Here is a 12098-nt window from a genome sequence, read left to right as displayed (position 1 = left end):
CTTTCACCATAGGAAAGGTGAAGAACAGCAGCAGCATCAGGCTTTCACGAGTCTCAGCACAAATTTGTGCATCCATATACTGGGTGGGGATATTATCGAGTGCCTGCCCAGAGCAGCTGATAATCATGACCTTTTAACTGAATGAAATAGGAGGTAATTGTGTAATTGCATCCTGATGTAGGCAATCAGGAAACAAGATGCAAAACTGGGAGCCAAGGAGGTGTTAAGGCAAACTGGGCTGCTTGCTAGCTGCCCACATAACCCTTGTAAGTTTTCCCTATTGCTGTGAATATTTGGTTTTCAAGGTAAAAGCAGCAGTTTACCGTTCAGACAGAACCTTTAAAAAGCCCCAAAGCCTCCGTTCATCAGCTCAGTTGGATATCTTCAGCAAATTATTTCTAGGCCTCTGGCTTAGGGAAATTCTCATTTAAAAACATTCATTCCCAGAAAGTATAATGAGGCCATGAACAGTGCTTAAAAAAAAAAAAAAAAAAGTGGGGGAAGGGAAGCAGCTGCGTGAAAACTGAGACTGCTGCTGATGCCTAATGGAAGAGAACTGTGCAGAGTCCTTTCAGTCCCCGCCGCAAAGCCCGCTGCAAGAGCGAGGCTAGCCGGTGTTTGAGCGGCCCCGTGGGAAAGGCCGGGCCGGAGAGGCTGAGCTGAGCTCTGCTCCCCTCCCGGGCGCTCGCCTCTCTGCGTTAGTGCCGCGGTGTGCAAGGGAAGCTGGCAGCATCACGGTGTCTCTTGCACGTATTTGGGGGCCCCACAGAGGCGTGATGGATCTGCAGTTCTGTTCTGCAAGCTCTGACTCATTTTGCTGGTCTGTTTTTATATATGTGTGTGTGTGTGTGTGTATATATATATATATTTTTTTTAATCGTTCCATGAACTAGGTAGGGTATGGATTATTCCTTTGTTTCTCTGGTGTCATAACCCCAGCCTCACCGGACAAGAGAGTTGCTGCTTGGCTGGAGTTACACATTTGCTCTTTGGTCAGTTGGCTTCTTCCCCTGTTCCTCGGGGAAGACTTTTTCTTCTTTCTCTGATTCAGTTACTGGGATGTTTTTGGTTTTTTAATTGCTTTTGAGGCAATTGTCGAATTTATTTGGATTTAGTTCATGGACACAAATGTTGTAGGGAAGGGACTGACAGGCAGCAAGGAAATCAGGCTAAACATCTCCATTTTGTGATGTTGATGAGACAGCATCCTGACGAAGGATTCTCTCGTCAGTCTGCAAGTGGAAAAGATGACTCCTTCAAAGTGCTTGTTCATTTATTAAGCTTGTAGTTGCACCTCTTGGCCTTTACGCAGGCGAGGTCTCTCTCACTGTTACTCAGCAATGGACTGTTCTGATTGGCGATGCCAAAACTTCCATAATACAATGAATAGAATTGTTTTATTAATTATAAGGTGATACCAATAGAATCTATGGAAAGAGTATATCCGTCAGTAAAGATGGAGCGATAATGGTACATACCTTTGCCAGACTGGTTTTCCAAATTCAGTTATAAATGGGACATGTTATCATTGTATAATTAGGGAATTAGACAGTAATTTTTGCCAGACTAGAATGTAGTGTGTTATCCAGAATAATTAAATACTAAAAAGATCCAGTCAATGTTGTAAACCTCAAATTAGCCCCAACTGCTTTGTTTGCCTTGTGTGTGTGTGCAGAGATGCACACGTTTCTGATGGTACTGAAAGGAAGCAGCGGAGAATCACGAAGGAGGGATGTTGCCCGGAGGAGCACTGGGCTGTTGAGCGTGCAGTCTGTACAGCGAGCCCTGGTTTCTCCCTGCTGCAGGTCTGTCTCTAGAAGGCAGATGTGCATGGCCAGTGGAAAGAGGAAATCCGTCCAATACTGGCTTTCAGCTTGGTGTTGAGCTGTGCAAAGTGAGTTGGCTTCGCTCTCCTTGCAGTTTCCATTTAGTGCCTTTAATATCATACTTTCCTGTAGTGTTGCTCAACTATTGTGTCCCTTTGCAGCTATCCACCATGTCCAGCTGAAGAATTATTGCTAACGTAGATTTCTGGGCTGCACCCCGGACCCAGCTGCGCTATTCCCGCATGCTGTTTCTTCTGTGCCTACTTCAAAATGTGCTGGCAGGCTCAAAGTTTATAACCTTCTCATGAATGCTGGCTTTTATAAATTGTACATGAGGTTGCATTGCGGCTGGTTGCAGGCAGGTTTGGCAGCAATCCCTCTTGCGTTTGCACTGGATCGCAGGTAGCAATTCCTCTTGCAGTTCACCCACCGCGACGAGCTGAGCTTCCCTCTTGTGAGAGCCTTTTGAGTGAAAGCTGTATCAAATGGGCACAGGCCTGACTGCTTGGCCTTGGGCTTCAAGCTGATAGGCAGAGTGGAAAGAGAAATGGAGTATTTAAATCTAGTAATCCATAATTGTCTCAAGTTGCTACTAGGCTATTGTAAATATCCAGTAATCAATTCCTGGGCACAGTGCCTTGAAAATCTGGGAAAAGGATCTGTGCAAAACACCAGGAAACATCTGATGCATGTGAATGTAGAAGGCTGCTTTGTTTCTTGTTCCAGCTCTGTTGAATGTTCTTCACTCGTCATTAACCCACTGGTACCTTTCTGTCGATCAGCCCCCAAATTTTGTAGTTGTTCACGAAATAGCTACAAACCATGTGGAACTCCAGTCTTGCAAAAGAAGTTTGCTCTAGAGTTATGTGGTTTGGCTGCTGTGTTACCAGAAGAATTGTGGTGCTGAGCAGCTCTGTTCACTTCCATTCCATTTTAAAATAATTTTAAAGCATTCCATTTTAAAATACTCTTAAAGCATTTTAAAATATCCCTTTTCCACATTGCTAGCCTTGTAAATATCATTAATGCTAAAACAGCTTTTAAATCCTAATATTCTCTTCTTTATTGATGGTGTATCTTTACATTCTTTCTTTGCTTTGAAATAGTGAAGCGAAGGTTGGTGGCTTTCTCCAGTCCTTAGCAAATCCTTTATTTCATTTATAGTGACTTTCATTTTCCAGTTCTCATGATAGCCCAGAAATATAACACTTAGGATGCAAGCACAGCAGGCTAAAGCTTTAAATCACAGCATAATTATAAATGTTTTTGTTGGGAGCATTCCTCCTGTTAATAGATATAATAAAACATTACTTTTGTTAGCCCTAACCAGAGCTTAAATTATCCAACACTGTCCCTGGCGCTGTTGCTGTTCAATTTTAAAATTCTGTATTTGTAATCCAGATGTTTTTTTGATTTTTTTTTTTTTTTTTTTTTTGTAGAGTTTTAATTTTGAGTTAGATGGAAACGAGTGCTTTAGAAATCCTTGGGATTCATTGGATCCCTGCATGTGGCTAGAATGACTAATGTAAACCTTACCTTAGATATGATAGTATTTGAACAGTGAAATTCTAAGATATCTGTACTGGAAACTAGTTTGAAGTGGGTTTATTTTGGTCCTGGAGGCCATTTCCATGCCACAGCAGCTGATTCCTGGAGTTGTTTGCACCAGACCAGCGGTGTTTTTAAGTGTAAAACTGTTGACAGACTCCATGGTTCCCATTCTGAAAGAATGTGCCGTTTCTGTGGCATGTCAGCCTAAAGGGTAAGCTCTTATTAGAAGCTTTAATCCAGATTTTAAAGCTTGTTGTCATTATGGCTTGTCCTTCCAGCACTCAAAATCAACAAGGGAAATGTGGTAACATTTCCCCATACTTAGATATCAGCTGATTTAACTGTCGGCTTAGCAGCGCAGAGTGCAGAAAGGTAAGTGTGCTTGCTTTCCAGCACTCCCCTTCCTTTAGCCTCCTTGGGAAACCGTCGTAAAATATTTCTGGGGCCTGCTGAAAAGATTGTTTCAATTTGACTTTGGTCTGTGCCTCATCAAAGATGATCTTTTTACAGGTGTTGCTACTCAGATAGGGGATGTGGAAAGCCCTTTTCAAAGCCAGAAGGCTTTACTAAGCTTTTTTTTTTTCTGGCTAGGGTTTTCCTGTTTTGAACTTGAACTTCACATGACTATAGTGTAAGCACAAAAACAGAAGTAGGGAGAAAAGAAAAAAACATGCAGTGAAGATCAAGTTTAAGTTTTTGATGTTTAATGCACTTGATAAAATGGTTAGCAAGATGGTTAAGTCTGTTGTGCTTGATGATCTCTGGTTCCCGTTGCAACAGGACATCTGGATTACACATTTTACTGCGCATCTGGTTTTGCTTTGTTGCTCTGAAAATGGGTTGCTTTTTGCTTTGGTTTCTGCTGGAAGGAAAAGCTGCCCCCACCCAGCCCAGAGTCGGTTTCAGTTGAATGCAATCTCATTTGTCACTTCTCCAACTCAGGCCTAGTATAGAGAAATGCGCAGTGTGGCTTTCCCCCACTGTGGAGTTGGCCAAGATAAGATCTACTGCCGATTATGGAGCTGGGTTTCTATCAGGGTTCCACTTTGAAATCAGCTTGTTGGGTGTCTTCCCAGAAACACTTAGTGAAGTCTATGGATGGTTAGTACCCTATAAAAGGTTTTTATTACATGCCATCTTCTGCTTCCCTCTCTTGCAGTGTGTGCTGTATTTATGGAGTTTAAAGATAAATCATCCCAAAACATTGTTCCTCCTTCGAGGGAACCATGAGTGCAGACACCTCACAGAATACTTCACCTTTAAGCAGGAATGTAAGTATATCCAGATCTCAGCAGTGTAAGGATTTGAATGTCAACTCTGTTGTAACCAGGTGAGGCTCTTAATTTTTGTGCCTGCCATGGGTAATATTGGTAGCTCTCAAAAATGGAGCTGTACCAACCTGTTGTCTTTTTCCCTGCATAGGTAGCTTTTTTCCTAGCAAGTTGTTTTGGCTGCTGCTAAAAAAACCCAGCAATATAAGTCCTGTGAAGTACTGAATGCATGTTGATGTGGCCTTCTGGTAACAAGGAATGAACACGGATGGCAGAAACGGGAGCTCATTTCCTTGTCTTGCTGACAAGCCAGTTGCAGACACACATACACACTGTGTCCCCCTGTCCTCCCCCCACCCCTGACTTTCAGGCCCAGCAACATATAATTACTGCCAAATGACTTTCAGCTCCAGATTGTGCAGCTGGGATCAGTGATTACAATTGGAAGCAAATAAAGGATTTGTTCCTCAGTGTTTGCACCAGGGAGAATCATTACCTTTAAGATCATTTTAGATTAGTTAAAGATAGTTTCACGCAGCATTTACATATTTTTAAACTAACACTGATGTAAGATTGGGGAATGACCCCTCTCCCCTGAGAATGGCAGACATTCCTCCAAGCAATAAAAAAGATATACACCAGCAATATGCTGTTCTCTACTAGGGAATAGTTGCTCAAGGACCTGACCTCAAGGAATAGTTATTGGCAAGGCACAAGCCCAGTCTTTAGCCCTTCAGCTCTGGATGCTGCAGGATGGGGTAAGGCTGATAAGTATTGAGATAATGACATCTGTTTACTCAGAAATGGGTTGAAAAACATCAGCCGCCTCTCTGCTGGATACTGTAGTCATCAGATGGTGGTAGATGAGCTCCCATTGAGCTGGGCTCAATTTGAACCAGAATGTGAGAGGTAGTAGATTTTCCTCTTTGGAAAAGAGAAGATACTGCCTTTCCCCTTCCTGTGTAGTAGCAAGTAGCTGAAGAAACCTTTTAGCATTTCTGAAATAAAGGTGGAGGAAAGGTGAACTTCCCATTCATGTATTTTTCTTGTAAACAGAAACATGTTTTATAGTAGTCATAGGGTTTTCTTGATGATCTGGCTGTGATAACATATTGCTGCCCTGTGAAGGGGTTGCAGGTGAAAGAAGACCTCAGGATGCACTTGGTTTGGTGATCTCGAATCCTGCTGTCTGCTTTAACACGGAATGCAGAGGGACGTTCTGAACATACTTGGAGGCTTGTTGTAAGAGCTAAGCCACTTTCAGGAAGGCCTTGTTATCTCTGTTCAATTTTTTGGAACATCTTCACCTCTGTTAAGATGAGGCATCTAGATCATGATCACTTGTAGCCCTGAAAGATCCTGTGTAAAGATTCACTTAACTGTAGGCGCCTTGGTCAAATTCTAGCAGATTCAAAGCACTCGTGTCCAGCTGAAAAGACAATTCCCGTCTTAAATGGCTATGTAATATTGCTGTGCCAAATTAAACAGCTGCTGCATTTCCCAGTATGTAATCTGCATAGCAGCTGAGGTTGGTAAGATTCTTTGAGTCTAGAGGTGTGATATGAATGTATGAAAGCGATGTGATGGTTTTTTATTAGTATCCCAAGATTTCTATTACAGTGGCAAGTACTTAGCCTCTATTCTATGTTGACCTCAGTACAGGTATACTAGAAAATAGCTAGAGGTGAGATTGATATTCTTGATGGCATCCAGATCACTGTGGAACCCTTTTTTCTGATGTCCAATGAGGATTTTTAAGGCAGTATTTTTGCTAATGCATAGATGCGAAGCTCAATTTAGTAGGTCATAGGAGCAGAGTTTCCACGTATTGTACGTGTTAGACTCCTGGAACTTACTTGTTGGTGCTTTGGCTGATTAAGGTTTTGCTTAATTGTTCTTATACCTTGTGCACTAGGATACATGAATGACTCGTCCCCACCACCCCCTAAAAGAAATAAATTAAAAACCAAAAACGTCTTTCAGAATGAGTAGTCTTTGTGTAAATGAATTCAATTCTTCCCGCTCTTCCTCCCTCTTCCCCCCGCCCCGGTCCCTCACCTTTTCAGGTCGAATCAAGTATTCAGAGCGAGTGTATGATGCATGTATGGATACATTTGACTGTCTTCCTCTTGCTGCCCTCCTAAACCAGCAATTTCTGTGTGTTCACGGAGGACTGTCTCCAGAAATCACATGTCTAGATGACATTAGGAAAGTAAGTAATCTCTGTGGTCCTTTCACACTTCAGAGTATGTGGGCAGTTGGTACTGGGATTCAGTTCCTTTTGCGTGTCCACTTTGTCAGCCCTGGTTTGCAGATGCAGTGAGGCGCTGGCTTTTCCTGCGGTAGTTAAGAGGGAGAGCATAGTTTACAGTTAACAGTGTAAACTAGTTAATGGCAACTGCCTAACAGCATTCCCCAGCTCTGAGTATGCCAAGTTGAGTAAATGCTTGGAGGAGAGGCACTTTTCCTGATTAATGCATGGAGTTTCAGGTTGCAGCTGGTGTGCTCTGCATGCCCGCAGCTGTGGGTCTCTTCTGAAGATTTGGAGAGTGGAGGAAAAAAGGGAAGGAGAGAAGGCTTCAGTGTCATGATAGTGAGACTGGGAGGATTAATCCTTCTTGGGGAAAAATAACCATAGCTCCAATCTCCTATTTAAAATAGCCTGTCTCCAAAATACAGAGTTATAAGCTTGTGTGTTACTCAGCCATTACAGTTTTCACCAGCCTTGCCCTGATTTTATGTACATTTTTCAGTTAGACAGGTTTAAGGAGCCTCCAGCCTTTGGTCCAATGTGTGACCTACTCTGGTCTGATCCATCAGAGGATTATGGTAACGAGAAGACGCTGGAGCATTTCACCCACAACACTGTTCGAGGCTGCTCCTATTTCTACAGGTGAGTGGTGTTTTAGGGAGCTTGGACAGACCAGAGCTTTTTGCCTCGCCTTATGCTAAGGTGTAGGGGGAGCTGAAGTGTTTTTCAGATCACTCTGTGGGACTTTACAGTATACCAGGCTGTGCAATAATCTTCGGCTAGCTCAAATACACACAATCTTGTTTGTTTTCTTTTCCTATAATATTGAGCTCTCTTTGGACATGTTGCTTTATGAAATTATGATATTGGACAGCAACAAGACCTCTAGTAGCTGGCAGAGTGCCTTTTGAGAGATTTTCAGGCATTGGACAACACCAGGAGCTCTAGGAAATAATCCTTTCTGGTCCGAAAGAGAAGCATTTGTGCCGACAGACCACTTGTAGCCTGACTGATAGGGAGGATTTGGCACCAGGGGTCTGGTTAACAGAATGCTTTGCAATTAATTTTTGAATGATGTAATGCGTACTGGCCTTGTTAAGGGATGCTGGACGCAAACCGAATGGAAGTAGCAAGTGGCTTGTTTCTGAAACAGAGACCATAGATGCTAGCTGTTCTCCTTTGCTGCACACTAGTGTTTGTTTGATTTTTGTTTTCCAGTTATCCTGCAGTGTGTGAATTTTTGCAGAACAATAGTTTGTTATCTGTAATCCGAGCTCATGAAGCCCAGGATGCTGGGTAAGTGCTGCAATGATAGCTGAGCAGGCTCTTTCTGCGTTTGTGCTATCCTTAGCAAGACTAATATGTTAACACTTGACCTGCTTTTCAGGTACCGAATGTACAGGAAGAGCCAGACAACAGGCTTTCCGTCATTAATCACAATCTTCTCTGCACCAAATTATCTAGATGTCTATAACAACAAGGGTAAGGCCAGGTCTTTACTGTTGTTTTAGTGTCAGCACTGTCTTCACACTGTTAGGAAATCCTTCTCTATCTTTCCTTGCCTTGCCCACGCTGCCCTCTCCTCTAGTTGCATTCTTATGCATGAAATGAAAAAGAGCTTTATATGCTAAACCGATGGCAGCTGGGGAGCTGGAAGTGACTGGGTTCTCTGACTCAAAGACTTAATGTATTACTGTTGCAATTAGCTGTCAAGTTACAAAGCCTAGAATAATGCTTTCATTTCCAGCCACATGACAACTGAGCACTATTGATGAATGCTGCCATAAAAAAGCAGCAGCGCGCTCTTTTTTTTTTTTTTTTTTTAAAGCAAGCTTTTGTAACTTCACTCTGTCCCTTCACTCTCTGTTATTAATGCCAAATGTGTACTACGGGGAACTTGCCTCAAATGTTTTTTCTATTCTCTTTGGATCTTTGCTCTGTGTTCCTCACTTCTGATTTACAAGAATTTTAATGGCTTTATTAAATTAACCAATATTGTTATGATGAGTTTTTGTGAAACAATGTAATGGATAAACAGAAAAATTTTGCTTAAGCCTTCTAAGTTTGGAGAACTGCTAGCTTGATCCTGCAGGAGTACAAAATTGTCGCTATTGATTAATGAAATAGCACTAGTTCAAGTATGACTCCCTGAAGTTGACAGTGCCTACAGGCATGTGTTGTCTTTCCTTGTTCTCTCCTAGCTGCTGTACTGAAATATGAAAACAATGTCATGAACATCAGGCAGTTCAACTGTTCGCCTCATCCATACTGGCTTCCAAACTTCATGGATGTCTTCACATGGTCTTTGCCTTTTGTAGGGGAAAAGGGTAAGAGATGTTCAGGTTTCTGAGTTGCTCAGTGACTGGTCATAGTACACTGAGTGTTTAAAAACCTGCCTCACAGGCTATTAAATGTTTGCAAACCTAAAGTCTGATGTTTGGAAATGGTGTTATAACTCATTAATATCTAATGGCACTGGAAAGCAGTTCAGGTTCAAGGAGATCTCCTTATATTGCTGCATAAAATTCTTGTGAAAATAGCTGTTGATATACCTGTTTTAGAAGCATTTATCTTTACCAGTAGAACTCCATTCTTGCTAGCTTTGCATCACTCATGGAGCAATCTTGGGTAGTGTAGCCTCAGCTCAGAATTTGCTGACATTTCCCTTGCTCCTGCTGTATAACAGAGAATTAAAAATCTGATGTTGGCTTATAGCACATCAAAAAGAAAGCATTCACTTTGGTTTAGAGGCTTCAGTTTGAAGAAGGTGAAGCTGCTTAAAATACAATCAAGACTTTCCCTCAATTTTCAGCAGAAGAGTTTTTACATCTCATGTGTTTTAAGCTCCACCCTATGTTGGATATTTTGAAGATGGCTTGAAAGTCTAAAGGGTTTAGACATTGTGAAACCCAAGGTTGAATTCCGTACAGATTTGACGTTCTTGGAGCCAGATGTCATGTTGTGCAGGTTTGGGGTGAGGAAGGTAGGACCTTAAGTAAGGCCAGGCTGTTCTGCAAGAATATTGGCATCCCACTCCACCCATCTGTTTCATCTGCAATGTGCTTGGACTGCATCCACCTTTTTGGCAGAAGGTGTAAAGTATGTAGTCTGCTCTGGGTACTGCTGTGAGGTACCAGCAGTGTGCAGCTATAAAGTATCTTTGGGTTTCCACTTCCAGAGTATTACTGACCTTGAAATCATTTGCCTGTCCAACTCATCCTCCAAATACCTCTCTTTGCCAAGTGTGCGCACTAGGCCTCTCTAATCCTCCTGTCTGTACTTCTTGCAGTCACAGAAATGCTCGTTAACATCCTCAACATATGCTCCGATGATGAGTTGATTTCAGATGGTGATGAGACGTTGGAAGGTAACAAATGCTATTACAATTGAGCGGTAACAGTTGGGATGAAGGTGGGGAAAGGTGTATGATGCTAGTTCAAGAGTGAGCAGCGTCTGATTTATAGCTGGATGCCCACCTGGGTCTGGCTAACCCTCATATAGTTACGGGTAGGATATGGGTTTTTTTCCCTTTGCTATTCAGTCACAAGGAAATTTAGTTAATTTACTGCAACAGCCACTTCTTGGCAGCTGCTCTGGAGAATGGTTTCCTGCTACTTACAGAGACTGTTCCTATGTGTGTGTGTGTGTGTGTTTTTTTTTTTTTTTTTTTTTTTTTTTCCCTGCTCAAAATTATTTGCACCAAAATATTAAGCCGGTCTTCTCTTCTGTTGCTCTGTAGTGTTGAGCCTAAGCTACAACGTCTGAGCACTGAACTCCTGGGTTAGGTGATTTTTTGTACTGTCCTGAAAAATAGAATGCTTTTTTTTTTTTGCCTTGATTTTAAGCTATGCATAAGGAGGTAAAACAGTTATGATTCTGATCTGCAGCTCTGGTATCAGAGGGGAATGGCTTGTGATTGACTGACTCTGTGCCTGAATTTCCACTAGGTCCTCAACTCACTCTTCAAGCAAGCGTGCTTTCAAAGTGAGCTGGGGACTTAGTGGAAATTCAGGCGCAGAAGTGGGACTTGCAGCTAGAAGTGGGAACGTGAGCATGAGTGCATGGGTGTGGGGAGCATCGCGGGTATACTGGGGGAGCTGCTGATAGAGATCCTTATAGAATGGAGTAAAATATGTCCAGCACAGAAGCAGAACACCATTGTGGTATAACAAGGTGCCGCTTCGATCAACAGGTTGAGACTTTAACCCGCTTTTCCCATTGCATTTCGTTTTTTTTTTTCCTTTCTCCCTCCCATGAAAATTAAATTTGTTTCTTCTATCTCTGTCTTCATCTACTTGTTTCTTGGTGTCTCCTCTCCCTGAAGATCACTACATTTCAAGCTATCAGAAAGGTACCCAGCTAGACTTTGCTGCAAGCTTAATTTTCACTGCCTGTGCCACCAGATTCCTTGGAGTGGATTTGAATAGCTGACTACTTGGGCAGTCTCTTCATCCCCTTTCAGTTTTAACATAAGCGCCGTGTGTTTTTTAACCCTTCTGCGTTCCTCCAGGAACTTGAGAAGCGGGGTCACGTTTCTATCTGACTTCTGAATGCAGCCACCTAGTGCATGGCTGAGCCATCGGTGCATGTTAGACCTCTGGTTTGGCTTGTACTGTTCTAATGTGTAGTTGGGCCATTTGAAGAATCTCAGCTGAGAGGAGATGTATTTGTTACTTCTTTTACTTTATTTTGTTTGTTTTCAGTTACCCTCCATGCTTTCTTTCATGTTTGGTCTATATAGTAGAAGGGGAGTTCACATCACTCACTCTGTGTTTGTGTGGGGTCAAAGCAGAGTTGCAAGGCTCCAGCCAGCCGTTCACTGTGCGTGTTGGATGCCAAAGCTGATGCTTGTGTGACACTTCCCCGCGGCGAGCACAGCCTGGTGTTCTGCGGTGTTCATCAGCAGTCAGATTCGTCAGTGTTCTGCCTTGCAAAACTGTGTCTACATGGCTGAGTCATTTGTGTTACATCCTGTGTAGTGTGATCAAACCTGGTGAGCTTCAAACAAGAACTATCTGATTGGTTTCCTTTGGTGGTTCTACTCTCCTTAGACTTCTAAATCCGTGTGTCATCTTGTTGGTGTTGCTCTTCTCACTGCCATTCTGACGGTCATTCTCTCAGCACTGTTCTCTCAAGAGTGTAGCTGTGAATCTGTAAACCATGACTTCCTTCCTGGAGTCAGACAGGTGCTTCATACTG

At 42.6% G+C, this 12098-nt stretch overlaps 1 protein-coding gene across 4 annotated transcripts in view; it reads left to right on the top strand.

Annotated features, from left to right (window-relative positions):
* The window catches only part of PPP3CC (protein phosphatase 3 catalytic subunit gamma), a 38221-nt gene that overhangs the window by 20816 nt on the left and 5307 nt on the right, over positions 1 to 12098 (top strand). For 2 of the 4 annotated variants that reach the window (XM_062596688.1, XM_062596686.1), the window contains exons 4-11: positions 4537 to 4648; positions 6715 to 6860; positions 7402 to 7541; positions 8118 to 8195; positions 8287 to 8381; positions 9101 to 9226; positions 10189 to 10266; positions 11224 to 11250. In XM_062596688.1, coding sequence (XP_062452672.1) covers positions 4537 to 4648; positions 6715 to 6860; positions 7402 to 7541; positions 8118 to 8195; positions 8287 to 8381; positions 9101 to 9226; positions 10189 to 10266; positions 11224 to 11250 — 802 coding nt within the window. The remainder of the gene's footprint in view (positions 1 to 4536; positions 4649 to 6714; positions 6861 to 7401; positions 7542 to 8117; positions 8196 to 8286; positions 8382 to 9100; positions 9227 to 10188; positions 10267 to 11223; positions 11251 to 12098) is intronic. The other 2 variants (XM_062596689.1, XM_062596687.1) reach the window with 1 other exon arrangement.

This window comes from Rhea pennata, chromosome 28 (assembly GCF_028389875.1).
Source record: "Rhea pennata isolate bPtePen1 chromosome 28, bPtePen1.pri, whole genome shotgun sequence".
NCBI lineage: Eukaryota > Metazoa > Chordata > Aves > Rheiformes > Rheidae > Rhea > Rhea pennata.
Note: the sequence above shows the minus strand (reverse complement) of the source record. Positions and strands in the feature narration are given on the sequence as shown.